General features: G+C 60.9%; 1 protein-coding gene across 1 annotated transcript in view; it reads right to left on the reverse strand.

Annotated features, from left to right (window-relative positions):
• LOC119922876 (normal mucosa of esophagus-specific gene 1 protein-like) overlaps positions 1 to 26843 on the reverse strand; it is a 31017-nt gene that overhangs the window by 1224 nt on the left and 2950 nt on the right. The window contains exons 3-4 of the mRNA XM_038742475.1: positions 4060 to 4145; positions 416 to 476 (exon numbers count right to left, since the gene is read on the reverse strand). Coding sequence (XP_038598403.1) covers positions 416 to 476; positions 4060 to 4145 — 147 coding nt within the window. The remainder of the gene's footprint in view (positions 1 to 415; positions 477 to 4059; positions 4146 to 26843) is intronic.

Genomic DNA, 26843 nt, shown 5'->3' on the forward strand with positions numbered 1-26843 from the left:
CAATGCTTAGTAGGGTGCCTGGCCGATAGTGAGTGCTTTACAAATACCATAAAAAACAAAAACAAAATGGTTGTTTCACTCCCACAGTGTCCCTCCTCATCCCTGGGTCAGCCTGGGATCATAAAGATCCAGGAGATGGCCTTTCTGGTCCACCTGCTCTCCCATGTCGACCGGCCCACCCTGCCCAAATGCCCCCGTGCTTCCTCCCTTCCCCACCCACACACCGAGAAGTGGCACCAATGCCTCTCTTCCCGGGGCCCAGAGGGCAGGGCAGGGCAGGGCAGGGGGGCTGCGGGCAGCTGCCCCTCTGAGAGGATTGGGCTCAGGACCAAGGTCATCAGGTCAAGGAGCCTGCCACTGTTCAGCAGGGGATGGAGGAGCCCTTCAGAAGAAGGGGCAGAGGTGGGCCCACTACCTTTTGAGGCTGGGTAGGATCCACGTTCTCCCATGGCTCTGGATTTTTGGACCTGTTGAAGCTGAAGCCCAAGATGGCATCCGTTACGAAAGACGCTAAGCAGTTGTAGTGTCCCCCTGATAATTACATTTCTGAACTTCCCATCGCCACCGCCCCCCACCCCCCAAGACTGGAAGCCCATTGGGGGCAGGGAACGTGTCTATCAACTCTGTTATATTGTACTTGTCCAAGTGCTTAGTGCAGTGCTCTGCACACAGTAAGAGATCAGTAAGTACCATCGATTGTAAACTCGTGTCTAGACTCTAAGCTTGTTGTGGGCAGAAACCGTGTCTACCAAATCTGTTATATTGTACTCGTGAAAGCACTTAATGCAGTGCTGTGCACACAGAGAGAACCCAATTGACAGCATTGATTGTTAGCTTGTCTCTAGACTGCAAGCCCGGTGTGGGCAGGGAACGTGTCTACCGATTCTGTTTATTGTACTCTCCCAAACACTTAGTGCAGTTCTCTGCATACAGTAAGTGCTTGATAAATACCATTGATTGATTGACTGTATTGTTTTGTTGTAATCCCAAACAGCACAGTGCTCCACACACAGCAAGTGATCATTAATTGATTGATCATACCATTGATTGATTTATGTTGTACTCTCCTTCAACCCCACCAAACCCCAGCAGCCCTGAGCAGGAACTCAATCAATCAATCAATCAGCGGTATTTATTGAGCACTTACTGTATGCAGAACACTGTACTAAGTGCTTGGGAGAGCCCAGTATGACAGAATTAGCAGACACGTTCCCTCCCTACAAAACAAGCTTAGTCTAGAGGGAGAGACAGACACTAATTAGAAATAAATTACAGATATGTACCTACATGCTGTGGAGCTAGTTCATTGATTCAATCATATTAATTGAGCGCTTACTGTGTGCAGAGCACTGTACTAAGCGCTTGGGAAGTACTCCCAGTCTTCATCCCCATTTTCCAGAGGAGAGAACTGAGGCCCAGAGAAGTGACTTGCCCGGAGTCACACAGTTGACAGGTGGCAGACAGATTGGAATAATAATAATAGTGATGGCATTTGTTAAGCGCTTCCTATGTGCAAAGCACTTTTAACTTCTGGGAAGGTTACAAGGTGATGAGGTTGTCCCACGGGGGGCTCACATTCTTCATCCCTGTTTTGCAGAGGAAGGAACTGAGGCCCAGAGAATTGACTTGCCCAAGGTCGCACAGCTGACAAGTGGCGGAACTTGTACTTCCCAAGCGCTTGGTACAGTGCTCTGCACACAGTAAGCGCTCAATAAATACGATTGAATGAATGAATGAATTTATTACTCTATTTTATTTGTACATACTTATTCTAATTCAGAGAAGCAGCGTAGCTCAATGGAAAGAGCACGGGCTTTGGAGTCAGGGATCATGGGTTCAAATCCCGGCTCCACCACTTGTCAGCTGTGTGACTTTGGGCAAGTCACTTAACTTCTCTGTGCCTCAGTTCCCTCATCTGTAGAATGGGGGTGAAGACTGTGAGCCCCGCGCGGGACAACCTGATCACCTTGTAGCCTCCAGCGCTTAGAACAGTGCTTTGCACATAGTAAGCGCTTAATAAATGCCATTATTATTATTATTATTATTACAAGTTGGCAATATATAGAGACGGTCCCTACCCAACAGCAGGCTCACAGTCTAGTAGGGGGAGACAGACAACAAAACAAAACATATTAAACAAAATAAAATAAATAGAATAAATAGGTACAAGTATAATAAATAGAGTAATAAGATTATTCATTCATTCAATCGTATTTATTGAGAGCTTATTGCGTGCAAAGCACTGTACTAAGCGCTTGGGAAGTACAAGTTGGCAACATATGGAGACGGTCCCTACCCAACAGCGGGCTCACAGTCTAGAAGGGGGAGACAGAGCACAAAACAAAACATATTAACAAAATAAAATAAATAGAATAAATATGTACAAATAAAATAAATAAATAGAGTAATAAATATGTACAAACATACATACATATATGCAGGTGCTGTGGGGAGGGGAAGGAGCTAGGGCGGGGGGATGAGGGGTAGGAGAGGAAAAAGGGGGCTCATTCTGGGAAGGCCTCTTGGAGGAAGTGAGCTCTGTCGAAGGCGGGGGTCTGGGAGGTCGGGGGCCTCCCTCCTCCTCACCGGGACCCGGCGCCCGGGAACATCCTCCGGAGGGGGCTAAGGGGCCAGGCCGGAGACAAGCCGCCGGGAGGAGCCGCCGTCGGTCCGTCCGCCGCCTCCGGGAAGCCCGCGCGCAGCAGTAGCAGTAGCAGCGGCGGCGGCAGTATCAGCAGGGGCGGCAACGGCAGCCAGCGTTGGGGATCCGCCGCCGCACTTTCTCCACGGCCGGCCTCGGTGCCCCTGCCCGGGCTCCCCGCCGCCGCGGCCCCCCCAGCTCCCCGAAGCCCCCCGACCCTCCCGCCTGCGGCCGGGCATATTGGTGGACTCTGCGGGGAGAGGCTGCCTGCACCCCTGCACTCTCGGGCCGAGGTAGGGAGGCCCCCGACCTCCCAGACCGCCCACCCCCACCCCCGACAGAGCTCACCTCCTCCAAGAGGCCTTAAGAGATCAGTAAGTACCATCGATTGTAAACTCGTGTCTAGACTCTAAGCTTGTTGTGGGCAGAAACCGTGTCTACCAAATCTGTTATATTGTACTTGCGAAAGCACTTAATGCAGTGCTCTGCACACAGAGAGAACCCAATCGATAGCATTGATTGTCAGCTCGTATCTAGACTGCAAGCCCAGTGTGGGCAGGGAACGTGTCTACCGATTCTGTTTATTGTACTCTCCCAAACACTTAGTGCAGTTCTCTGCATACAGTAAGTGCTTGATAAATACCATTGATTGATTGACTGTATTGTTTTGTTGTAGGCCCAAACAGTACAGTGCTCCGCACACAGCAAGTGCTCATTAATTGATTGATCATACCATTGATTGATTTAATTATGTTGTACTCTCCCTCAACCCCACCAAACCCCAGCAGCCCTGAACAGGAACTCAATCAATCAATCAATCAATCAGCGGTATTTATTGAGCACTTACTGTATGCAGAACACTGTAGTAAGTGCTTGGGAGAGCCCAGTATGACAGAATTAGCAGACGCGTTTCCTCCCTCTGAAACAAGCTTACAGTCTAGAGGGAGAGACAGACATTAATTAGAAATAAATTACAGATATGTACCCACATGCTATGGAGCTAGTTGTGGGGTTTGGGTGATGAATAAAGGGGCAGGTCAGGGAGACGCAGAAGGGAGTGGGAGAAGAGGAGGGCTTAGTTGGGGAAGGTCTCCTGGAGGAGATGTGCCTCCAATAAGGCTTTGAAGGCAGGGAGAGTAGTTGCTGTATGGATACCCCTTAAGCCACTGATACTCACCTCATCCCTACTCCAAAGCACTTAGGTTTCTATCCCTACAATCTGTCACTTCTCATACTTGTCTGCCTCCCTCTCTAGACTGTAAGCTCACCGTGGGTAGGGAGTGTGTCCGTTACATTGTTCTACTGTAGTCTCCCAAGCACTAGTGCACTGCTCTGCACCCAGTGAGTGCTCAATAAATGCCACCGACTGATTGATTGATAGATTGACTGCCAGACAGGTCCTGGGGCCTGTTACTCACATGACGGCCGTCTTGAAGAGAGAGTACACGGACACGGAGATGGCTCCCAACCCGGCGTTGGCGACGGTGGTAGCCAGTGGGTTGAGCTGGGGAGCAGCCAAGGTACGGATGGCGGTCAGGGGCCAGGGTCAAGGGTCAGGTGGCCCTGGGGGAGCTGGGTTGGGGAGGGGGAAGGGTGGCAGGGCGGAGGAGATTGAGGCCCGCTGCAGGACCTTTGGCAAGTTCGTTAAGCAACTGTACTTACTAAGCACTTACTGTGTGCAGAGCACTATGCTAAGTGCTTGGGAGAGTACAATCGAACAGAGCTGGTAGTCATGTTCCTGTAATGTCTCTGTGCCTCAGATTCCTCATCTGGAAAGTGGGGATTAAGTTCCTGTTCTCCCTCCAATTTAGACTGAGATCCCTTCAAAGCCCTACTGAGAGCTCACCTCCTCCAGGAGGCCTTCCCAGACTGAGCCCCCTCCTTCCTCTCCCCCTCTTCCCCCATCCCCCTCCACCTTACCTCCTTCCCCTCCCCACAGCACCTGTGTGTATGTATATATGTTTGTACATATTTATTACTCTATTTTATTTGTACATATTTATTCTATTTATTTTATTTTGTTAATATGTTTTGTTTTGTTCTCTGTCTTCCCCTTCTAGACTGTGAGCCCACTGTTGGGTAGGGACCGTCTCTCTATGTTCCCAACTTGTACTTTCCAAGCGCTTAGTACAGTGCTCTGCACACAGTAAGCGCTCAATAAATGTGATTGAATGAATGAATCTGAATGGGACAGGATCTGTGTCCAACTTGATTTTCTTGCATCTACCCCAAGGCTTAGGTACGGTGCTTGGCACACAGTAAGGGCTTAATAAATACCATCGTCATGATTACTTCTCCTCTGCTTCCCGGCCCTGGCCGGCCTCTGCCTCTTTGACCCGGTCGCCCCCCGCCTCTCGGCCCTGGTTCCCCTCTGCTTCTCAGCCCTAGTCCCACTGTCTTCCAGCACAAGTACTGCTCTGCCTCCCAGCCCCAGGCCCCCTGTCTCCCGGCCCAGGTACTCCTCTGCCTCCCATCTCTGGTCCCCTGTCTAACGGACCTTGTCCCCCTCTGCCTCCCTAACCTTGTCCCCCACCCTTCTCAGCCCTGGTCCCCTTTTGTGGCCCGACCCAGGTACTCCACTGCCTCGTGGCCCTGGTCCCCCTCTACCTCCCGGCCTCAGTCCACCATCTACTGGCCCGGGTACTCCTCTGCCTCCTGGCCCAGGTCCCCCTCTGCCTCCCGGCCCAGGTCACCCCCAGCCTCCAAGTCCTGGTCCCCCCTCTGCCTCCCTGCCCTGGTCGCCCCCCTCCTCTTGGTCCTGGTCCCCCCTGCCAACCTGCTGTGGTTCAGTTCTGCCTCCCATCCCCTGTGCCTGACGGCCCTAGTTCCCCTTCAGTTCCAAGAAGCAGGGGGACAAGGGCAGGGAAGCAGAGGAACAAATCTGCCCACAGGATCTGGTCTCCGTTTCCCGGACCAGGTCCCCCTCTGCCTCCTGACCCTGGCCCCCCGTTTCCCAGCTCAAGTACCCCTCTGCCTCCTGGCCTTGGTCCCCCTCTGCCTCCAGGACCTGGTCTCCCTCTGGCTTGCTGCCCTTGTCCCCCACTGCTTCTCGGCCCTGGTCCCCTTTTGCCTTACAGCCCAGGAACCCCTCCGCCCCCGGGCCCTGGTCTCCCTCATCCTCCCAGCCCTGATCCCACATCTCCCGGTCCAGGCACCCCTCTGCCTCCTGGCCCTGGTCTCCCACTGCCTCCCTGCCCTGGTCCCCCCTCTGCCTCCAGGCCCTGGGTTCCCCCTACCTCCCGGCCCTGGTCCCCCAGTCTCAAGAACCAGGTACCCCTCTGCCTCCTGGCCATGGTCCACTATCTCCTGGCCTAGGTACCCCTCTTCCTCCTGGCCATGGTGCCCCTCTGCCTCCCGGCCCAGGTACCCCTCTACCTCCCGGCACTGGTCCCCCTGTCTCCCAGCTCAGGTACCCCTCTGCCTCCTGGCCTTGGTCTGCCCCTGCCACCCTGCCCTGGTCTCGCCTGACACCCAGACCTGGTTACTCTGTGCCTACCGGCCCTGATCCCCCAGGGCCTCCCGGCCTTGGTTTCTTCTACCTCCAGGCCCTTGGGTGAGTCTCCTTCCCGGCCCTGAGTCTCCTCTATAACCCGGCCCTGGTCCCATGTCACCCGGCCTAGGTACCTCTCTGCCTCTTGGCCCTGGTCCCCCTCTGCCTACCTGCCCTGGTCCCAATCTGCTTCCCGACCTTGGTCCCCCTCTGCGTCTCAGCCCTGGTTCCCCTGTCTCCCGGCCAGGGTACCCCTCTGCCTCCTAGCCCTGGTCCCTCTCTGCCTCCAGGCCCTGGTCCCCCTTGGCCTCCCTGTCTTTGTCGCCCCCACTTCTTTGCCCTGGTCACCCTTTGCCTCCCGGCCCAGGTACCCCTCGGCCTCCCTGCCCTGGTCCCCCCATCTCTGGGCCCAGGAACCCCTGGGCCTCTTGTCCTGGTCCCCTTCTGCCTCCTGGCCCTGGTCTCCTTCTGCTTCCCTGCACTGGTCCCCCTCAGCCGCCCAGCCCTGCTCGACTTCTGCCACCCTGCCCTGGTCCCCCTTTATCTCTCGGCCCTGGTCCCTCTGTGGCTCCGGGCCCTGGTCTCCTTTTCATTCATTCAATCGTATTTATTGAGTGCTTACTGTGTGCAGAGTACTGTACTAAGCGCCTCCTGGCCCTGGTCCTACGTCTCTCGGCCCAAATAAACCTCTGCCTCCCCTCCCTTGCCCCCCCCCCCCCGCTTCTCGACCTTGGTCCCACTTTGCCTCCCGGCCCAGGTACCCCTCTGCCTCCTGGCCCTGGTTCCCCTCTACCTCCCGGCCCAGGTCCACCATCTACTGGCCCGGGTACGCCTCTGACTCCCTGCCCTAGCACCCCCTCCAAACCCTCCCCTTGGCCCTGGTCCCCCCTGCCACCCTGCCCTGGTCCCCCTCTGCCTCCCGTCCCTGGTTCCCCTGTGCCTGACACAGCCCTAGTTCCCCTTTAGTTCCAAGAAGCAGGGGGACAAGGGCAGGGAGGCAGAGGAATCAATCTGCCCGCAGGACCTGGTCCCCGTTTCCTGGCCCTGGTCCCCCTCTGCCATGGGTCCCCTCTACCTCCCGGCCCTGGTCCCCGTGTCTACCGGCCCTGGTCCTCAAATTCCCGACCCAGGCCGGCCTCTGCCTCTCTGACCTGGTCACACCCCGCTTCTCGGCCCTGGTTCCCCTCTGCTTCTCAGCCGTAGTCCCACTGTCTCATGATACAGGTACCCACTACCTCCCAGCCCTGGTCCCCCATCTCCCAGCCCAAGTACCCCTCTGCCTCTTGGCCCTGGTCCCCTTCTGCCTCCAGGACCTGGTCCCCTCTGACTCGCTGCCCTTGTCTCCCACCCCTTCTCGGCCCTGGTCCCCTTTTGCCTTGTGGCCCAGGTACCCCTCTGCCTCCAGGCCCTGGTCCCCCTCATCCTCCCAGCCCTGAGCCCCCGTCTCCTGACCCAGGTACCCCTCTGCCTCCTGGCCCTTGTCCCCCACTGCCTCCCTGCCCTGGTCCCCCTCCGCCTCCCGGCCCTGGGTCCCCTCAAACTTCCGGCCATGGTCCCTCTGCGTCCTAGCCCTAGTCCCTCTATGCCTCCCCGCTCTGGTCCCCCTCTGCCTCCCTGCCTTGGTCGCCCCCTGCCTTAAGTCCCTGGTCCCCCTTTGACTTTCAGCCCTAGTTCCCCTTTACTTCTGAGAAGCCAGGGGTACAAGGGCAGGGAGGCAGTGGTACCACTCTGCCTGCCGGCTTAATCGCCATTTCCTGGCCCTGGTCCCTCTCTGCCTCCTGGCCCAGATACCCGGCCCTGCTTCCCGGCCCTGGTCTCCCGTCTATCGGTCCGGGTACCCCTCTGCCTCCGGGCCCTGGTCACCCATTCAGTCATTCAGTCGTATTTATTGAGCGCATACTGTGTGCAGAACACTGTACTAAGCACTTGGGAAGTACAAATTGGCAATACATAGAGACGGTCCCTACCCAACAGTGGGCCTCCCAATCCTAGTCCCCCATCTCCCGGTCCCTTTGGGCCTCCCGGCCCTGGTCTCCCACCACCTCCAGGCCACTGGGTGTCTCTCCGTCCCAGCCATTGGTCCCCTCTACCTCCATGCCCTGGTCCCCCTGTTCTGCCAGCTCTGGTCTCCCTCTACCTTCCGGCCCTGGTCCCCCGTCCCCCTGTCTCCCGGCCCAGATATCCCTCTGCCTCCCTGCCCTGGTCCCCCTATCCCTCCAAGCCATGGGCCATGGGACTCTCTCTGTCCCAGCCATGGGTCCCCCTGTTCTGCCAGCCCTGGTTTCCCTCTAACTCCAAGCCCTGGCCCTTTTCTCCATCACGGCCCTGGGACCCTCTACCTCCCGGCCTAGGTCCCCCTGTCTCCCCGCCCTGGAACCCAAGTCTCCCAGCACAGGTACTTCTCTGCCTCCTAGCCCTGATCCCCCTCTGCCTCCTGACCCGGGTTCCCCTTGTCCAGGCCCCGGTACCTCTCTGCCTCCTGGCCCTGATCCCCCTCTGCCTCCCGGCCCTGGTCACCCAAGCTTCCCGACCCTAGTCCCCCGTCTCCCGGCCCAGGAACCCCTTACCTCCTGGCCCTGGTCCCCTTCTGCCTCCAGGCCCTGATCCCCATCTGCCTCCCTTCCCTTGTCGGCCCACTTCTCGACCCTGGTCCCCCTTTGCCTTCCAGACCAGGTACCTCTTAGCCTCCTGGCCCTGGTCCCCCTCTGCCTCCTGGCCTTGGTCCCCCTCTGCCTCCCGGCCCTGGTCCCCCTATGCTCCCCGGGCCTTTTCCCCCTGTGCCTCTGGCCTTTGCCTCCTTCTACTTCCAAGCCCATGGGTCTCTCTCCATCCTGGAGCTGGGTCCCCCCTACCTCCCAGCCCTGGTCCCCCATCTCCCGGCCCAGGTAACCCTTCTGCCTCCTGGCCCTGTTCCCTCTCTGCCGCCCTGCCCTGGTCCCCCTCTGCCTCCTGGTCCTAGTCCCTATGTGCCCCCCGGATCTGGTCTCGTTCTACCTTCAGGACCTTGGATCACTCTTCGTTCTGGCTCTGGGTCTCAGGTACGCCTCTGACTCCTGGCCCTGGTCATCCTCTGCCTCCCAGCCCTTGGTCCCTCGTCTCTTGGCCCAGTTACCCCTCTGCCTCCCCACCCTAGTCCCCCTGTCTCCCAGCCCTGGTACCCCTCTGCCTCCTGGCCCTGGTCCTCCTGTTTCCTGGTCCAGGTACCCCTCTGCCTCCAAGCCCGGGTCTTCCTCAACCTCCATGCCCTGATCCCTCTCTCAGTCCTGGCCCTGGGTCACCTATACCTTCTGGCTCTGGTCGCCATTTCCTGGTCCAGGTACACCTCTGCCTCCTAGCCCTGGTCCCTTTCTGCCACCAGGCCCTGGTCTCCCTCGGCCTCCCAGCCCTTGTCCCCCTCTGCCTCCCTGCCCTGTGGCCCCACTTTTCTGCCCTGGTCCCCCTTAGCCTCCCAGCCCAGGTATATAGATAGGTAGATAATGGCATTTATTAAGCGCTATGTGCAAAGCACTGTTCTAAGTGCTGGGGAGGTTATAAGGTGATCAGCTTGTCCCACGGGGGGCTCACAGTCTTAATCCCATTTTACAGATGAGGTAACTGAGGCACAGAGAAGTTAAGTGGCTTGCCCAAGGTCACACAGCTGACAAGTGGCGGAGCTGGGATTTGAACCTATGACCTCTGACTCCCAAGCCCGTGCTCTTTCCACTGAGCCACGCTGCTTCTCCTCTCTGCCCCCTGGCCCAGGTCACCCTCTGCCTCCAGGCCCATATACCCCCCTGCCTTCTGGCCCTGGTCCCCACTATGGTTCCAGGCCCTGGTGCCCCTCTGCCTCCAGGCCCTGCTCCCCTGTCTCTCGGCCCAGTTACCCCTCTGACTCCTGGCCCTGTTCCCCCGTCTCCTGGCCCAGCTACCTTTCTGCCTCCCTGACCTGGTCCGCCTGTATCCCGGCCCAGGTACCCCTCTGCCTTCTGGCCCTGGTCCCCCTCTGAATACATGCCCTGATCCCACTATGCCTCCAGGCCCTGGTCTCCCTCTGCCTCAAGGCCCAGGTCCCCCTCTCCGTCCCAGCCCTGGGTCCCATATACCACCCGGCCCTGCTGCCCATCTCCCGGCCCTGGTCCCCCTCTGCCTCCTGGCCATCGTCCCCCTGCCTCCCGGCCCAGGCACCCCGCTGCTTCCTGGTCCTTGCCCCCTTCACCTCTCGGCCCTGGGCACCCTGTCTCGCGGCCCAGGTACCCCTCTACCTCCCTACCCTGGTCCCTCTGCCTCTCGGCCCTGGTACCCCTCTGCCTCCTGGCCCTGGTCCACCTCTGCCTACCTGCCCTGGTCCCCATCTGCCTCCCGGCCCTGGTCCCCCTCTGCCTCTCGGCCCTGGTCCCCCTGTCTCCCAGCCCAGGTACCCCTCTGCCTCCTAGCCCTGGTCCCTCTCTGCCTCCAGGCCCTGGTCCCCCTCTGCCTCCTAGCCTTTGTCGCCCCTGCTTCTCCGCCCTGGTTCCCCTTTGCCTCCCGGCCCAGGTACCCCTCTGCCTCCTGGCCCACGTCACCCTCTGCCTTCCGGCCCTGGTCCCTCATCTCCTGGCCCAGGTACCCCTCTGTCTTTTGGCCCTGGTCCCCCATGCCTCCAAGCCCTGGTCCCTGTCTGCCTCCAGACCCGGGTCCTCCTCCCCTTCCCAGCCCTGGGTCCCATATACCACCTGGCCCTGCTGCCCGTCTCCCAGCCTGGTACCCCTATGCCTTCTGGCAGTCGTCTCGCCGTCTCCTGGCCCAGACAACACTCTGCCTCCCAGTCATTGCTCCCCTTCACGTCGCGGCCCTGGTCCCCTTCTGCTTCCTGGCCCGGGTGCCCCTCTGCCTCCCTGCCCTGGTCCACCCCTTCCTCTCGACCCTGGTCCCTCTGTCTCCCGGCCCAGGGAACCCTCTGCCTCCTGGACCTGGTCCCCCTCTGCCTAAATGCCCAGGTCCCCATCTGCCTCCCGGTCCTGGTCCTCCTCGGCCACCTGGCCCTGGTCCCCCTCTGCCTCCCTGCCCTTGTCCCCCCTGCTTTTCAAACCTGGTCCCCCTTTTCCTCTCGGACAAGGTAACCCTCTGCCTCCTGGCCCCAATCCCCCTCAGCCTCCCGGCTCTGGTCCCCCTCTGCCGCCCTGCCCTGGCCTACCCCTGCCTCTTGGCCCTGATCCCCCCTCCGCCTCTTGGCCCTGGTCTCCCTGTCTCCCGGCCCAGGGACCCCTCTTCCTCCCTGCTCTAGTCCCCCTGCCTTCTGGCCCAGGTACCCCTCTGCCATCTGGCCCCGGTCGCCCTCTGCCTACCTGCTGTGGTACCCATCTGCCTCCCGGACCTGGTCCTCCTCGGCCACCCAGCCCTGGTCCCCCTCTGCCTTGTGGCCCTGCTCGCCCTATCTCCCGACCCGATACCCCTCTGCCTCCAGGCCTGGGTCCCCCTCTCCGTCCCAGCCTTGATATACCCCCCTGGCCCTGCTGCCCGTCTCCCTACCATGGTCCCCTTCTGCCTCCTGGCTGTCATCCCCCTGTCTTCGGGCCCAGGCATCCCTCTGCTTCCTGGTCCTTGCCCCCCTTTACGACATGGCCCTGGTCCCCCTCTGCCTCCCATCCCTGGTCCCCCTCTGCTGCCCTGCCCTGGGCCACCCATGCCTGTCGGGCCTGGTTCTGCTCTGCCTCTCGGCCCTGGTCCCCCTGCCTCCTGACCCTACTCCCCCTCTTCCTACCTGCCCTGGTCCCCCTCTGCCTCCCGGCCCTGGTCCCCCTCTGCCTCTCGGCCCTGGACCCCCTGTCTCCCAGCCCAGGTACCCCTCTGCCTCCTAGCCCTGGTCCCTCTCTGCCTCCAGGCCGTGGTCTCCGTCTGCCTCCCAGCCCTGGTCTACCCCTGCCTCTAGGCCCTGATCCCCCCTCTGCCTCTCGGCCCTGGTCCCCCTGCCTTCTGGCCCAGGTAACCCTCTGCCATCTGGCCCTGGTCACCCTCTGCCTCCCTGCTCTGGTACCCATCTGCCTCCCGGCCCTGGTCCTCCTCAACCAGCCAGCCCTGGTCCCCCTCTGCCTCCCTACCCAGGTCACCCCCTGCCTCCCTGCCCGGGTCCCCCTCTCCCTCCCTGCCCTGGTCCCCCCTTCCTCTTTGCCCTGGTCCCCCTTGCCCCCCTTCCCTGGTCCCCCTCTGCCTTGTGCCTCGCCCTATCTCCTGGCCCAGATACCTCTCTGCCTCCAGGCCCGGGCCCCCCTCTCTGTCCCAGCCTTGATATACCACCTGGTCCTGCTGCCCGTCTCCCTACCGTGGTCCCCTTCTGCCTCCTGGCTGTCATCCCTCTGTCTTCGGGCCCAGCCACCCCTCTGCTTCCGGGTCCTTGCCCCCCTTTACGACATGGTCCTGGTCTCCCTCTGCCTCCCGTCCCTGGTCCCCCTCTGCCGCCCTGCCCTGGGCCACCCATGCCTCTCGGCCCTGGTTCCGCTCTGCCTCTCGGCCCCGGCCCCCCTGCCTCCTGGCCCAGGTACCCCTCTGCCTCCTGGACCTGGTCTCCTTCTGACTACCTGCCCAAGTTCCCCTCTGCCTCCCCACCCTGATCCCCTTCTTCCTACTGGCCTTGGTGCCCCTCCTTCTCACTGCCCTGGTCCCCCCCTGCCTCTTGGCCTCGGTTCCCCTCTGCTTCTGGCCCGGGTCCCCACAACTTTTAGACCCTGGCCCCTCTCTTCCTCCCAGCCCATGTACGCCTCTGCCTCCTGTCCCTGGTCACCCTATGCCTCCCAGACCTGGTCCCCAGTCTCTTGGCCCAGTTACACCTCTGCCTCCCGGCCCTGGTCCCCTGTCTCCCGGCCCAGGTATTCCTCTGCCTTGAGGCTTTGGTCTGCCTCTGCCTCTCTGACCTGGTTGACCCCTGCCGCTCGGCACAGGTCCCCCCTCAGCTTCTCAGCCCTGGTCCCCCTCTGCCTCCCTGCCTTGGTCCCCCCGTCTCTCGGCCCTGATCCCCCACTGCCACTCGGCTCTGGTCCCCGTCTGCCTCTCGGCCCTGGTCCCCCTGACCGCTGGCCCAGGTACCCCTCTGCCTCCCGGCCGTGGAACCCCCATCTCCTGACTCAGGTAACCCTCTGCCTCCTGGCCCTTGTCCCCCACTGCCTTCAGGCCCTGGTCCCCCTCTGCCTACCTTCCCTTGTCCCCATCGCTTCTTGGTCCTAGTCCCCCTCTGCCTCCCTGACCTTGTCCCCACTACTTCTCAGCCCTGGTCCCCCACTGCCTCTCGGCCCTAGTCCCCTGTCTACCTATGGGCGCAGGTACCCCTCTTCCTCCTGGCCCTGGTCCCCCAATGCCTCCTGGCCCAGGTCCCCTTTGCCTCCTGGCCCAGGTCCCCCTCTGCCTCCTGGCCCTGATCCCCCTCTGCCTCCCGGCCCAGGTCCCCCTCTGCCTCCGGGCCCTGATACCCCTCTGCCTCCTGGCCCTGGTCCCCCTCTGCCTCCCGGCCCTGATCCCCCTCTGCCTCCCGGCCCAGGTCCCCCTCTGCTTCCAAGCCCTGGTCCCCCTCTGCCTCCCGGCCCTGGTCCCTCTCTGCCTCCTGGTCCTGGTCTTCCTCTACCTTCAGGCCCTTGGGTCTCTCTCCGTCTAAGCCCTGGGTCCCCTCTACCTCGTGGCCTGGTCCCCCTGTCTCACGGCCCAGGTCCCCCTCAGTCTTCCGGCCCTGGTCCCCATCTGCCTCCCGGCCCAGGTCCAACTCTGCCTCCATACACTGGTCTCCCCTGCTTATTGGCCCTGATCTCCCTCTGCCTCATGGCCCAGGAACCCCTCTGCTTCCTGTCCCTGGTCCCCGTCTGCCTTTTGGCCCAGGAGCCCCTCATCCTCCTGGCCCTGGTGCCCCTCTGCCTCCCGACCCTGGTCCCCCTCTGCCTCCCGACCCTAGTCCTCCTCTGCCTCCCTACCCTGGTCCCCTTTCTCCTGGGCCAGGTACCCCTCTGCCTTCTGGCCCTGGTTCCCCTCTACCTCTAGGCCCTGGTCGCCCTCTGCCTCCCGGCCCTTGTCCCTTGCTGCCTTTCAGCCCTGGTCCCACTTTGCTATCTGGCTCTGATCCCCCCCGACCTTCTGGCCCTTGTCCCTTTCTCCCTCGGACCCTGATTCACCTCTACCTCCCAGCCTTGGTCCACATCTTCTGCCCGGACATAGTCCCTCCCTGCCTACAGGCAGGATGCCCCAGTTCTTCCCAGCCTTTGTCGCCTTGTACCTTCGGGCCCTGGTTCCCCTGTGCCTGCCAGCCCTGGTCACCCTCTACCTTCTGGCCCTGGCCCTTCTCTCCATCCATGCCATGGGTCCCCTCTACCTCCAGGCCCTGGTCCCCCTGTTTCCGGACCTAGGTAACACTCTACCTCCTGGCCCTGGTCCCCCTCTGCCTCCCAGACCTGTTGCCCCCCGCCCTCTTGGCCCTGGTTTCCCTCTACATCCAGGCCCTGGTCACTCTCTCGTTCCTGGCCCTGGGTCCCCTCTACCTCCTGGCCCTGGTTCCCCTGTCCCCTGGCCCTAGTACTCCTCTGCCTCCTGGCCCTGGTCCCCTTCTCCCTCTAGCCCTAGGTCCCCTCTACCTCCCTGCCTTGGTCCCTATCTTCCACCTGGACCTGATCCCTCTCTGCCTACCGGCATGGTGCTGTGGTTCTTCCCAGCCCTCGTCACCTTGTACCTCCTAGCCCTGGGTCATTCATTAATTCATTCAATCACATTTATTGATCACTTACTGTGTGCAGAGCACTGTACTAAGCACTTGGAAGTACAAGTTAGCAACATATAGATACGGTCCCTACCCAACAGCGGGCTCACAGTCGAGAAGGTCCCATTACCTCCCAGCCCTGGTCCCGTCTCTGGATCCAGGTACCCCTCTGCCTCTTAGCCTTGATTCCCTTCTGCCTCTCCGTCATGGTCCACATCTACCTCCCGGCCCTGGTCCCCCCCGCCTCTCACCCCTGGTTCCCCTCTCACGCTTGGCCCTGGTCCCCTTGTCCCCCAGCTCAGGTACCCCTCTGCCTCCCGGCCCTAGTCCACCTGTCTCCCAGCCCAGATGCCCCTCTTTCATTCATTCATTCATTCAATCGGATTTATTGAGCACTTACTGTGTGCAGAGCACTGTACTAAGCACTTGAGAAGTACAAGTTGGCAACATATAGAGACTGTCCCTACCCAACAGCGGGTTCACAGTCTAGAAGGGGGAGACAGACAACAAAACAAAACATATTAACAAAATAAAATAGAATAGATATGTGCAAATAAAATAAATGAATAAAGAGTAATAAATATGTACAAACATATATACATATATACAGGTGCTGTGGGGAGGGGAAGGAGGTAAGGCGGGGGATAGAGAGGGGGAGGAGGGGGAGAGGAAAGAGGGGGCTCAGTCTGGGAAGGCCTCCTGGAGGAGGTGAGCTCTCATTAGGGCTTTGAGGGGATTAAGACTGAGCTCCCCATGACACAACCTGATCACCTGGCGACCACCCCAGTGCTTGGAACGGTGCTTTGCACATAGTAAGCGCTTAATAAATTCCATCATTACTATTATTATTACAAATATCGATGCTCCCGCCCGTCCTCGCCCCAGCCCCACACTCACGAGCCATGGCGACCACCACAATGCCACAAAAGCCTAAGCGACGGAGCGCACGTCCGCTCCGCGCCGCCGCCGCCCCCTCTGCGTCCTGACCCTGGTCCTCATCTACCTCCAGGCCCTAATCCCACTCTACCTCCCGGCCCTGGTCACTCTGTGCCTCCTAGTCCTGGTCTCCCTCTACCTTCAGGCAATTGAGTCTCTCTCCAGCCCAGCTCGGGGTCCCCGCTACCTCCATGCCCTAGTCCCCCTGTCTCCCGGCCCAGGTACCTCTCTACCTCCCAACCCTGGCCCCCGGGTCTCCTGGCCAAGGCACCCCCCTGCCTCCCGGCCCTGGTCCCCCTTTGCCTCCCAGCCCTGGATGGACTCTGCCTGCATTTCCTGGTTCCCCCTGCTTATCTTCCCCGATCCCCCTCTGCTTCCCGGCCCTGGTCCCCCATCTCTTGGGTCAGGTACCCCTCGGTATCCTGGCCCTGGTCCCCCTCTGCCTCCGGGCCCTGGCCCCCCTCTGCCTCCCAGCCATGGTCCCATCTGCCTCCCTGCCCTGGCCACCTGCCATTTCTTGGCCCTGGCCCCTCTCTGCCTCCCGACGCTGGTCCCTCTGTACCTCCCGGCCCTAGTCTCCTAGTCTCCTATTACCTTGGGTCTCCTCTACCCATCCTGTCCCAGGGTCCCCTCCACAACCCAGTCCAGGTACCACTCTACATTCCGGCCCTGGGCCCCCTGTCTCCCGGCCCAGGTCTCCCTCTGCCTCCTGGCCCTGGTCCCCCTATGCTTCCCCATCCCAGTCACCCTCTGCCTCCCGGCTCTGGCCCTCTGTGCTTCCCGGCCCTGGTCTTCCTCTACCTCCAGGCCCTGGTTCCTCACTCCTTCCCTGCCCTGGGTCCCCTCTACAAACAGTCCCAGGTCCCTATGTCTTCTGGCACAGGTACCACTCTACCACCCAGCCCTGGTCCCCATTTTCCGGGCAAGGTACCCCTCTGCCTCCCGGCCCTGGTCCCCCTTCTGCTGCCCAGCCCTGGTCCCCCTCTGCCACCCTGCCCTGGTACCCCTCTGCCGCCCGGCCCTGGTCCCTCTGTGCCCCCTGGCCCTGGTCTCCTTCTACCTCCAGGCCCTTGGGTCTCTGTCTGTCCTGGCCTGTGGGCTCCTCTTCCTCCCAGTTCTGGTCCCCATCTCCAGGCCCAGGTACCCCTCTGCCTCCAGGCCCTGGTCCTCCTGTCTCGTGGCCCTGGTCCCCCTCTGCCTCCTGGCCTTGGTCCCCCTCTGTTTTCCTGCCCTGGTCCCCCTCTGTCTCCTGACCCTGATCCCCTTCTTCCTCCCTGCCCTGGTCCCCCCCGTTCTCAGCCCTGGTCCCCCTCTGCCTCCCAGTACTGGTCCCCATCTGCCTCCCTGCCCTCGTCCCCCTCTGCCTCCCTGCCCTGGTCCCACTCTGCCTCTGCGCCCAGGTACCCCACTGCCTCCTGGCCCTGATCAACCTCTGCCTCCCAGTTAAGGACCCCGTCTCCCAGCTCAGGTGCCCCTCTGCTTCCCGGCTCTGGTCCCCTTGTCTCCCAGCCCAGGTACCCCTCTGCCTCCCGGTCTTAGTCCCGCTCTGCTGCCCTGCCCAAGTCCCCCTCTGCCTCCTGCCACTGGTCCCTCTGTGCCTCCCAGCCCTGGTCTCCTTCTACCTCCAAGCCCTTGGGTCACTCACCATCCTGTCCCGGGGTCCATTCTACCTCCTGGCCCTGATCCCCCTGTTTCCCGACCCACATACCCCTCTCTTCCTGGCCCTGGTCCCACTCTGCCTCCCCAGCCTGGACCTCCTCTGCCTCCCAACCCTAGTCCCCCTCTGCCTCCTAGCCCTGGTTCCCCTCTGCCGCCCTGCCATGGTCACCCTATGCCTCCTGAACCTGGTCCCTCTGTGGCTCCCATCCCCGGTCTCGTTACTACCTCCAGGCCCTTGGGTCTCATTCCGTCCCGATCCAGGGTACCCTCTACCTCCCGGTCCAGTATTTCGTCTCCCAGCCCAGGTGCCCCACTGCCTCCCGGCCCTGGACCTCCTATCTCCCGGCCCAGGTACCCCTCTGCCTCCTGGCCCCGATCCCTCTGTGCCTCCCATCCCTGGTCTCCTTCTACCTCCCGGCCCTGATCCCTCAGTGCCTCCCATCCCTGGTCTCCTTCTACCTCCAGGCCCTTGGGCCACTCACCATCCCATCCCGGGGTCCCTTCTATCTCCCGGCCCTGGTTCCCTTGTCTCCTGACCCACATAGCCCTCTGCTTCCTGGCCCTGGTCCCCCTTTGCCTCCCATCCCTGGTCCCCCTCTGGTTTCCGGCCCTGCTCCCCCTCTATCTCCCTGCCTTGATCCCCCGTTTCTCGGCCCTGGTCCCCCTCTGCCTTCCAGCCCAGATACCCCTCCGCCTCCTGGCCCGGGTACCCCTCTACCTCCCGGCCCTGGTCCCCTGTCTCCCGGCCCAGGTACCCCTCTGCCTCCCGGCCCTGGTCCCCCTCTGCCTCCCTGCCCCGGTCCCCCTCTGCCTCCTGGCCTTGGTCCCTCTGTGCCTCTGGGCCCTGGACCCTCTGTGCCTCCTGGCCCTGGTCTCCCTCTACCTTCAGGCCCTTGGGTCTCTCTCCATCCAGGCCTAGGTACCTGTCTACCTTCCGGCCCTGGTCCCCCCATCTCCCAGCCCAAGTACCCCTCTGCCTCCCTGCCCTTGTCCCCCTGTCTCCTGGCCCAGGTATCCCATGCCTCCTGGCCCTAGTCCCCCTCTGCCTCCTGGCCCTGGTCCCCCTCCGCCGCCCTGCCATGGTCCACCTCTGCCTCCCGGCCCTTGGATCTCTCTCCATCCCGGCCCTGGGTCCTCTCTATCTCCTGGCCCTGGTCCCCCTGTCTCCAGACCAAGGTACCCCTCTGCCTCCTAGCCCTGGTCCCTCTCCGCCTCCAGGCCCTATTCCACCCTCGGCCTCCCAGCCCTAGTGCCCCTCTGCCTCCATGCCCTGGTTCCCCTCTGCCTCTCTGCCCTTGTCACCCCCGTTTCTCTGCCCCGGTCTCCCTCTGCCTCCCGGCCCAGGTACCCGTATGCCTCCTGGCCCTGGTCCACCTCTGCGTCTATGACCTGGTCACCCACCGCCTCTTGGCCCTGGTCCCCCTCTGCTTCTCAGCCCTGGTCCTCCTGTCTCCGGATCCAGATACCCCTCGGCTTCCTGGCCCAGGTACCCCTCTGCTTCCTGGCCCTGGTTCCCCTCTGTCTCCCTGCCCTGTCCTTGTCTACCTCCCGGCCCTGGTCCCTTTCGACCTCCAGGCCCCGCTCCCTCTCTCCGTATTGGCCCTGATCTCCCTGTCGCCCGGCACAAGTTCCACTCTGCCTACTGGCCCTGGTCCCCCTCTACCTCTATTCATTCATTCATTCATTCAATCAATCGTATTTATTAAGCACTTATTGTGTGCAGAGCACTGTACTAAGCGCTTGGGAACTACAAGTTTGGAACATATAGAGACAGTCCCTACCCAACAGTGGGCTCACAGTCTAGAAGGGGGAGACAGAGAACAAAACAAAACATATTAACAAAATAAAATAAATAGAATAAATATGTACAAATAAAATAGAGTAATAAATATGTATAAACATATATACATATATACAGGTGCTGTGGGGAGGGGAAGGAGGTAAGGCGGGGGATGGGGAGGGGGAGGAGGGGCAGAGGAAGAAGGGGGCTCAGTCTGGGAAGGCTTCCTGGAGGAGGTGAGCTCTCAGTAGGGCTTTGAAGGGAGGAAGAGAGCTAGCTTGGCGGATGTGCGGAGGGAGGGCATTACAGGCCAGGGAGATGACGTGGGCTGGGGGTCGATGGCGGTACAGGCGAGAACGAGGCACGGTGAGGAGATTAGCGGCAGAGGAGCAGAGGGTGTGGGCTGGGCTGTAGAAGGAGAGAAGGGAGGTGAGGTAGGAGGGGGCGAAGTGATGGAGAGCCTTGAAGTCGAGGGTGAGGAGTTTTTGCCTGATGCGTAGGTTGATTGGTAGCCACTGGAGATTTTTGAGGAGGGGAGTAACATGCCCAGGGCGTTTCTGGACCAAGACGATCTGGGCAGCAGCGTGAAGTATGGATTGAAGTGGGGAGAGACAGGAGGATGGGAGATCAGAGAGGAGGCTGATACAGTAATCCAGACGGCATTGGATGAGAGCTTGAACGAACAGGGCAGCGGTTTGGATGGAGAGGAAAGGGCGGATCTTGGCAATGTTGCGGACCTGAGACTGGCAGGTTTTGGTGATGAATTGGATATGAGGGGTGAACAAGAGAGTGGAGTCGAGGATGACACCAAGGTTGCGGGCTTGTGAGATGGGAAGGATGGTAGTGCCATCAACAGTGAGGGGAAAGTCAGGGAGAGGGCGGGGTTTGGGAGGGAAGACAAGGAGTTCAGTCTTGGACATGTTGAGTTTTAGGTGGCAGGCAGACAACCAGGTGGAGATGTCCTGAAGGCAGGAGGAGATGCGAGCTTGGAGGGAGGGAGAGAGAGCAGGGACAGAGATGTAGATTTGGGTGTCATCAGTGTAGAGATGATAGTTGAAGCTGTGGGAGTGAATGAGGTCACCAAGGGAGTGAGTGTAGATTGAGAACAGAAGGGGACCAAGAACTGAACCTTGAGGAACCCCTACAGTAAGGGGATGTGAGGGGGAGGAGGAGCCCGCAGAAGAGACTGAGAATGAATGGCCGGAGAGATAAGAGGAGAACTAGGAGAGGACGGAGTCTGTGAAGCCAAGGTTGGATAGCGTGTTGAGGAGAAGGGGGTGGTCCACAGTGTCGAAGGCAGCTGAGAGGTCGAGAAGGATTAGGATAGAGTAGGAGCCGTTGGATTTGGCAAGCAGGAGGTTATTGGTGACCTTTGACAGGGCAGTGTCCGTGGAATGTAGGGGACGGAAGCCAGATTGGAGGGGGTCGAGGAGAGAGTTGGCATTGAGGAATTCGAGGCAGCGTATGTAGACGACTCGTTCAAGGAGTTTGGAAAGGAATGGTAGGAGGGAGATAGGGTGACAACTAGAAGGTGAGGTGGGGTCAAGAGAGGGCTTTTAAGAATGGGAAAGATGTGGGCATGTTTGAAGGCAGAGGGGAAGGAACCCATGGAGAGTGAGCGGTTGAAGATGGAAGTTAAGGAGGGGAGAAGGGACGGAGCAAGAGATTTCATAAGATGAGAGGGAATGGGGTTAGAAGCACAGGTGGCCGGAGTAGCACTTGAGAGGAGGGAGGAGATCTCCTCTGAGGATACTGCTGGGAAGGATGGGAGAGGTAGCGGAGAGCGTTGAGAGCTGGGGGGTTGTAGAAGGGGTGGGGGGAGTGACTTTGGGGAGCTCAGACCTGATGTTTTTAATTTTATTAATGAAGTTATTAAGTTTGATGAAGTTTATTAATGAAGTTTATAATGAAGTTTATTAATGAATTTTATTAATGAAGGGCCTTTAGGCCCTGATCTCCCTGCCTCCCGGCCCAGGTCCACCTCTGCCTCCCAGCCCAGGTCCCCCCGACTTCTCGGCCATGGTCCCTCGCAACCTCCCGGCCCAGGTACGTCTCTGACTCCTGGCCCTGGTCATCCTCTGCCTCCTGGCCCTGGTCCCTCGTCTCTTGGCTCAGTTACCCCTCTGCCTACCGGCCCTGGTCCCCCTGTCTCCCAGCCCAGGTACTCCTCTGCCTCCCCACCATGGTCCCTCTGTCTCCCGTACCAGGTACCCCTGTGCCTCCTGGTCCCCCCGACTTCTCGGCCGTGGTACCTCACTACCTCCCAGCCCAGGTACGCCTCTGACTCCTGGACCTGGTCATCCTAAGCCTCCCGGCCCTGGTCCTTCATCACATGGCCCAGTTACCCTTCTGCCTCTCAGCCCTTGTTCCCCTGTCTCCCGGACCAGGTACCCCTGTGCCTTCTGGCCCTGCTCCCCCTCTTCCTCCCCACCCTTATCCCCATCTGCCTCCCAGCCCTGGTACCTCTTTGCCTCCCAGACCTGGTCCCTCTGTGCCTCCTGGTCCTGGTCTCCCTCAACCTCCATGCCCTGGTCCCTCTCTCCGTCCCAGCCCTGGTTCATGCCTACCTCCCGGCCTTGGTCTTCTACCTCCAGGCCCATGGGTTTCTCTCCGTCCTATCCCTGGGTCCACTATACCACCCGTCCTAGGTCCCCTCCCCTTGTCTTCTGGCTCAGGTACCTCTCGGCCTCCCTGCCCTGGTCCCCCTGTCTTTCGGCCCAAGTACCCGTCTGCCTCCTGGCCATGGTCCCCATCTGCCTCCCCGCCCTGATCCCTGTCTGCCTCCCAGCCCTGGCCCCTCTGTGCCTCCCGGCCCTGGTCTCCCTCAACCTCCATGCCCTGGTCCCTCTCTCCATCCCAGCCCTGAGTCACGCCTACCTCCCGACCCTGGTCCCCCTGTTTCCCAGTCCAGGTACCCCTCTGCCTCCTAGTCCTGGTCCTTCTCTGCCTCCAGGCCCTGGTCTCCCTCGGCCTCCCGGCCCTGGTCTCCCTCGGCCTCCCAGCCCTGGTTCCCCTCTGTCTCCCTGCCCTTGTTGCCCCCGCTTTTCTGCCCTGGTCCCCCTTTGCCTCCCAGCCCAGGTACCCCTCTGCCTCCTGGCCCAGGTCACCCTCTGCCTTCCGGCCCAGGTATCCCCCTGCCTTTTGGCCCCGGTCCCCCTATGGTTCCAGGCCCTGGTGCCCCTCTGCCTCCAGGCCCGGGGTCCTCCCTCCATTCCAGCCCTGGGTCCCATATACAACCCGGCCCTGCTGCCTGTCTTCTGGCCTGGTACCCCTCTGCCTCCTGGCTGTCGTCCCCCTGTCTCCCGACCCAGGTACCTCTCTGCCTCCCGTCCCTATTCCCTCTGTGCATCCCGGACTTGGTCTCCTTCTACCTCCGGGCTCTTGGGTCTCTCTCCATCCTGGCCCTTGGTCCCCTATACCTCCCGGCCCTGGACCACCTGTCTCCCAGCCCAGGTACCCCACTACCTCCCAACCCTGGTTCCCCTCTGTCTTCCCACCCTGGTCCCCTTCTACCTCCCGTTCCTGGTCCCCCGCTGCCTCCCTGCCCTGGTCCCTCCCTGCTTCTCGGCCCTGGTTCCCTTTTGCCTCCCAGACCAGGTCCCCCTGTCACCCGGCCCAGGTACCCCTCTGCCTTCTGGCACTGGTTCCCCTCTGTCCTGGACCCAATACGCCTCCAGGCCCTTGTCCCTCTCTACCTCCCGGCCCAGGTATGCCTCAGCCTCCTGGTCCTGGTCACTCTTTGCTTCCCAGCCCTGCTCCCCCGTCTCTTGACCCAGTTACCCCTCTGACTCCCGGCCCTGGTCCCCCTGTCTCCCGGCCCAGGTACCCCTCTGCCTCCCTGACCTGGTCCTCCCTGGTCCCACTATGCCTCCAGGCCCTGGTCCCCCTCTACCTCAAGGCCCAGGTCCCCCTGTCTCCCGGCCCAGGTACCCCTCTGCCTCCCTGACCTTGTCCTCCCTGGTCCCACTATGCCTCCAGGCCCTGGTCCCCCTCTACCTCAAGGCCCAGGTCCCCCTCTACGTCCCAGCCCTGGGTCCCATATACCACCGGCCCTGCTGCCCATCTCCCGGTCCTGGTCCCCCTCTGCCTCGTGGCCGTCGTCCCCTTGTCTCCCGGCACCCCTCTGCTTCCTGGTCCTTGCCCCTATTCACCTCTCGGCCCTGGTCCCTCTGCCTCCCTGCCCAGGTACTCCTCTGTCTCCTGGCCCTGGTCCCCCACCACGGCCCAAGTACCACTCTGCCTCCTGGTCCCCCTCTGCCTACCTGCCCTGGTCCCCATGTGCCTCCTGGCCCAGGTCCCCCTTTGCCTCCCTGCCCTTGTTCCCCAGGCCTCTAGGCCCTGGTCTCCCTTTGCCTCCCAGCCCAGGTACCCCTCTGCCTCCTGGCCCTGGTCCCTCCTTACCATCCTGCCCTGATCCCCCTCTGCCTTCCGGACCTGGTCCCTCTGTGCCTTCCGTCTCTGTTTCCCCTCTGCCTCCCTGCCCTGGTCCCCCTGTCTCCTGGCCTAGGTACCCCTCTGCCACCTGGCCCTGGTCCGCCTCTGCCTACCCACCCTGGTCCCCATCAGCCTCCCGGCCCTGGTCCCCCTGTCTCCCGGCCCAGGTACCCTTCTGCCTCCTAGCCCATACCCTTCTGCCTCCTAGCCCCGGTCCCTCTCTGCCTTCCTGCCCTTGTCGAGCCCGCTTCTCTGCCCTGGTCCCCTTTGCCTCCCAGCCCACGTACTCCTATGTCTCCCGGCCCTGGTCCACCTCTGTGTCTATGACCTGGTCTCCCCCTGCCTCTCGGCCCTGGCCCCCCCTGCTTCTCAGCCCTGATCCTCCTGTATCCCTGCCTAGGTACCCCTCTGCTTCCTGGTTCTGGTCCTACTCTGCCTCCTCTCCCTGATCCCCGTCTGCCTCCCGATCCGGGACCATCTGTGCCTCCCGGCCCTGGTCTCCCTTGGCCTCCATGCCCTGGTCCCTCTCTCTGTCCCGTCTCTGGTCCCCTCTGCCTCCCAGCCCTGATCTCCCTGTCTCCCGGCCTAGGTTCCACTCTGCCTTCTGGCCCTGGTCCCCCTCTGCTCACCCACCCTGGTCCCCCTCTGCCTCTCAGCCCAGGTTCCCCCCGCCACTTCTCAGCCATGGTGCCTCTCTACCTCCCGGCCCACATACGCCTCTGCCTCCTGGCTGTGGTCCCCCATCTCAGGTAACCCTCTGCATCCCGGTTCTGGTCTGCCTTTGCCTCTCTGACCTGCTCTCCCTCTGCTTCTCAGCCCTGGTCCTCCTATCTCCCAGCCCAGGTATGCTCCTGAATCCCGGCCCTGGTCCCCCTGCCTCCTGGCCCAGGTACCCTCTGCCTCCTGTCCCTGTTCCCCCTCTGCCTCCAAGCCCTGGTCCCTCTGTGCTTCCTGGCCCTGGTCTCCCTCAACCTCCAGGCCCTGGTCCCTCTCTCCATCCCAGCCCCGGGTCCCCGCTACCTCCCAGCCCCCCTGTTTCCCAGTAGAGGAAGCCCTCTGCCTCCTAGCCCTGGTCCTTCTCTGCCTCCAGGCCCTGGTCCCCCTCTGCCTCCCATCCCTTGCCGCCCCAGCTTCTCTGCCCTGGTTCCCCTTTGCCTCCCTGCCCAGGTACCCCTCTGCCTCCCGGCCCCGGTCCCCCTCTTCCTCCCGGCCCTGGTTCCTCTCTGCCTTCCGGGCCTGGTCCGCCATCTCCTGGCCCAGGTACCCCTCTGCCTCCTGTACCTGCTCCCCTTCTGACTACCTGCCCAGGTCCCCCTCTGACTCCCCACCCTGGTCCCCTTCTACCTCCCGGCCCTGATCCCCCTCTGCATCACTGCACTTCCCCCCACGCCACTTCTTGGCCCTGGTTCCCCTCTGCCCTTTGGCCCTGGTCTCCCTGTCTCCTGGCCCTGGTCCCCTTCTGCCTCTGGCCCTGGTCCCTGCAACTTTTCGGCCCTGGTCCCTCTCTTTCTCCCAGCCCAGGTATGCCTCTGCCTCCTGGCCCTGGTCACCCTATGCCTCCCGGCCCTGGTCCTCTGTCTCCTGGCCCAGGTATCCCGCTGCCTCGTGGCTCTGGTCTGCCTGGACCTCTCTGACCTGGTCGCCCCCTGCCTCTCGGCACAGGTCCCCCTCTGCTTCTCAGCCCTGGTCCCCATCTCCCGGCCCTGGTCCCCCTCTGCCTCCCTGCCCTGGTTCAGATCTCCAGAGCCCTAGAAACCCAGGAGCCCCAAGGCCACAGAGCCTGAGAGCCACTGGAGCCCCATGAGCCACACAGCCTGAAGCCCCAGATCCCCAGAAGCCTCAAAACCCTAGAACCCCAGGAGCCGTAAAGACCAATGAGACCCAGAGCCTCAATCCCCAGAGTCCCAAGAGACGAAATGCTCCAAAGCTTCACATCCTCAGGGCTCCAAGAACCCTGGAGTCCCAAGAGCACCACTACCTTCAAAGCTTCAGAGCCCCAGAGCCCCATGAGCTCCTAGGCCCCAGAGCCTGTGAGACATAGGAGACCCTAGGGCCCAGAGCCACAGAAGTCCCAAAGACCAGAACCAGAACCCCAGGCACCCCAAAGTCCCGGAGCCCCAGAATGCAGATCCCCAGAGCCCCAGGACCCACGTTCCCAGAGCCCCAGAGCCCCAGAGCCTCAAGAGTCCCAGAACCCAGAGTCACAGGAGCCTGAGAGGAACAAGGAACTCCACGTCCCCAGACCACTAGGCGCCCCAAGGTCCCTAGGCCCCAGAGCCCAAGGAGTCCCAAAGCTCCAGGAGCCGGAGGGGCCCAGAGCCCCAGTTCCCCAGGGCCCCAGGAACTCTGGGTGCCTAAGACCCCCAAGAGCCCCAGAGTCCCAGAGCTTCTGAGCCCCTCCCCGCAATCTCCATCCCCCAGCACTTCCGTCTATAGCCACAATGAATTGATTTCTATTGGTGTCCGTCTCACCCTGGAGAATGAAAGCCGTTGTGGCTAGGGAATGTTTCTCTTTTATTGTTGGGTTGCACTCCCTCAAAAGCTGAGTACAGTGCTCAACGCACAGAATGCAGTCAATCGACACGATTGCTCAATTGATCGATCGATTTATTGAGTCAAACACAAGACCCAAATTCGGACTTGTGAGACAGGAAGAAATGTCGTACGACGTACAGTGATGTGAAAGGAAAGCAGCTGGTTATGGTGGTGAGCGCTCTTAATTGAAGCTCTTGAGTATGTCACCCCATGGGCAGGTCCCCTCTCTGAAAACGTCTGATTGATTCAATTGTTTTTCTTTCCTTCTTTATCTGTTTCTGTGTATCAAGGTCTGTCTCCCCCAGTAGATTGTGATCTTACCGAGAGCAGGGATTGTGTCTGTTTATTCTTATAGTGTACTCTCCCAAGCTCTGAGGACAGTGCTTTGCATACAGTAACCTCTCAATCAATGCGGTTGAATGAATGAATGAACGAATAAATGAATATATTCTCGGGGCCTCAGTTACCTCATCTGTGAAAGGGAAGGTGAAGACTGTGAGTCCTATATGGGACAGGAGTGTGTCCATCTAGATTAGCTTGAAACTACCCCAATGCCGAGGAAAGTACCTGACACATAGGAAGGGCTTATGAAGAAATGCCAATAGAAGAAAAAACAAAGACCAATAAAAAATCAGGTGCCTGGCAGGTTTCAAGTTGGAAGAGAAGGAGGTTGGTTTTGGAA

Source organism: Tachyglossus aculeatus, unplaced genomic scaffold (assembly GCF_015852505.1).
Source record: "Tachyglossus aculeatus isolate mTacAcu1 unplaced genomic scaffold, mTacAcu1.pri scaffold_12_arrow_ctg1, whole genome shotgun sequence".
In the NCBI taxonomy this organism is placed as follows: domain Eukaryota; kingdom Metazoa; phylum Chordata; class Mammalia; order Monotremata; family Tachyglossidae; genus Tachyglossus; species Tachyglossus aculeatus.